We start from the raw sequence: 792 nt of genomic DNA, 5'->3' as shown, positions 1-792 counted from the left end.
GGTCCGTCCCCCCTCACCCCACCCCCTTCGCGGCCAAAGTTTGACTCTGCCTCCCTCTTTCCCCCCCTCTCCTGTCTGTCTGTCTGTGAGTGCAGCTGGGCGCGATGCTGAAGACGGAGCAGCCTTGGATCTAACGCGCGGCGCCTCGGAGAGCCTTGCAGCAATTGTTGCCCGGATCCCAGACTGAACTTTGCTCGGGTTTTTTTTCCTCCCTTTTCGCCTTTTTTTAAAAAATATTTATTTTTCTTTCGCCCCTTTTTTTTTTAATTATTATTTTTCCTTCCCCCCCTCCTGTTATTGTTAATTATCGTTATCAAACCGCTTCCGCCGCGCCCTCCCCGCCAATGCCCGTGTGAGCGCCGGCACCTCGCGGGGGCCATGGAGGGCTCCACCGGGTTTGGGATCGACTCCATCCTCTCCCACCGAGCCGGCAGCCCGGCCGTGCCCAAGGGGGACCCGCTGGTGGGCGACGGCCGGTCCCCGCTGGAGCTGAGCCCCCGCTCCGAGGGCAGCAGCGAGTGCCCCTCGCCCCGCTCGCCGGGCCGCGAGTGCCTGGAGGCGGCGGTGCCGCGGCCGGGCCTGGATGCACATCTCCAGCCGGGGCAGGTCTCGGCTCCCTCCCAGTCCCGGACCGTCACCTCCTCCTTCCTCATCAGAGACATCCTGGCCGACTGCAAGCCCCTGGCCGCCTGCGCGCCTTACTCCAGCACCAATGGACCTCACGGCGGGCAGGAGCCGGCGGGCAGGATGCCCACCAAGCCCGGCGAGGATTTTAGGGAGAAAATGGAAAAA

The 792-nt window shown here is 63.4% G+C and overlaps 1 protein-coding gene across 1 annotated transcript in view; it reads left to right on the top strand.

Annotated features, from left to right (window-relative positions):
* Nucleotides 1–227: 227 nt before the first annotated feature.
* BARHL1 (BarH like homeobox 1) overlaps nt 228–792 on the top strand; it is a 6,932-nt gene continuing 6,367 nt past the window's right edge. Inside the window, exon 1 of the mRNA XM_027877869.1 lies at nt 228–792. Coding sequence (XP_027733670.1) covers nt 379–792 — 414 coding nt within the window. The 5' untranslated portion in view covers nt 228–378.

The sequence above is a fragment of the Empidonax traillii genome, unplaced genomic scaffold, assembly GCF_003031625.1.
Source record: "Empidonax traillii isolate 1590-97213 ecotype Southwest subspecies unplaced genomic scaffold, ASM303162v1 scaffold34:size3740991, whole genome shotgun sequence".
Taxonomy (NCBI): Eukaryota; Metazoa; Chordata; class Aves; order Passeriformes; family Tyrannidae; genus Empidonax; species Empidonax traillii.
The sequence above is the reverse complement of the archived record's forward strand: the minus strand, read 5'-3'. Positions and strand labels throughout refer to the sequence as shown.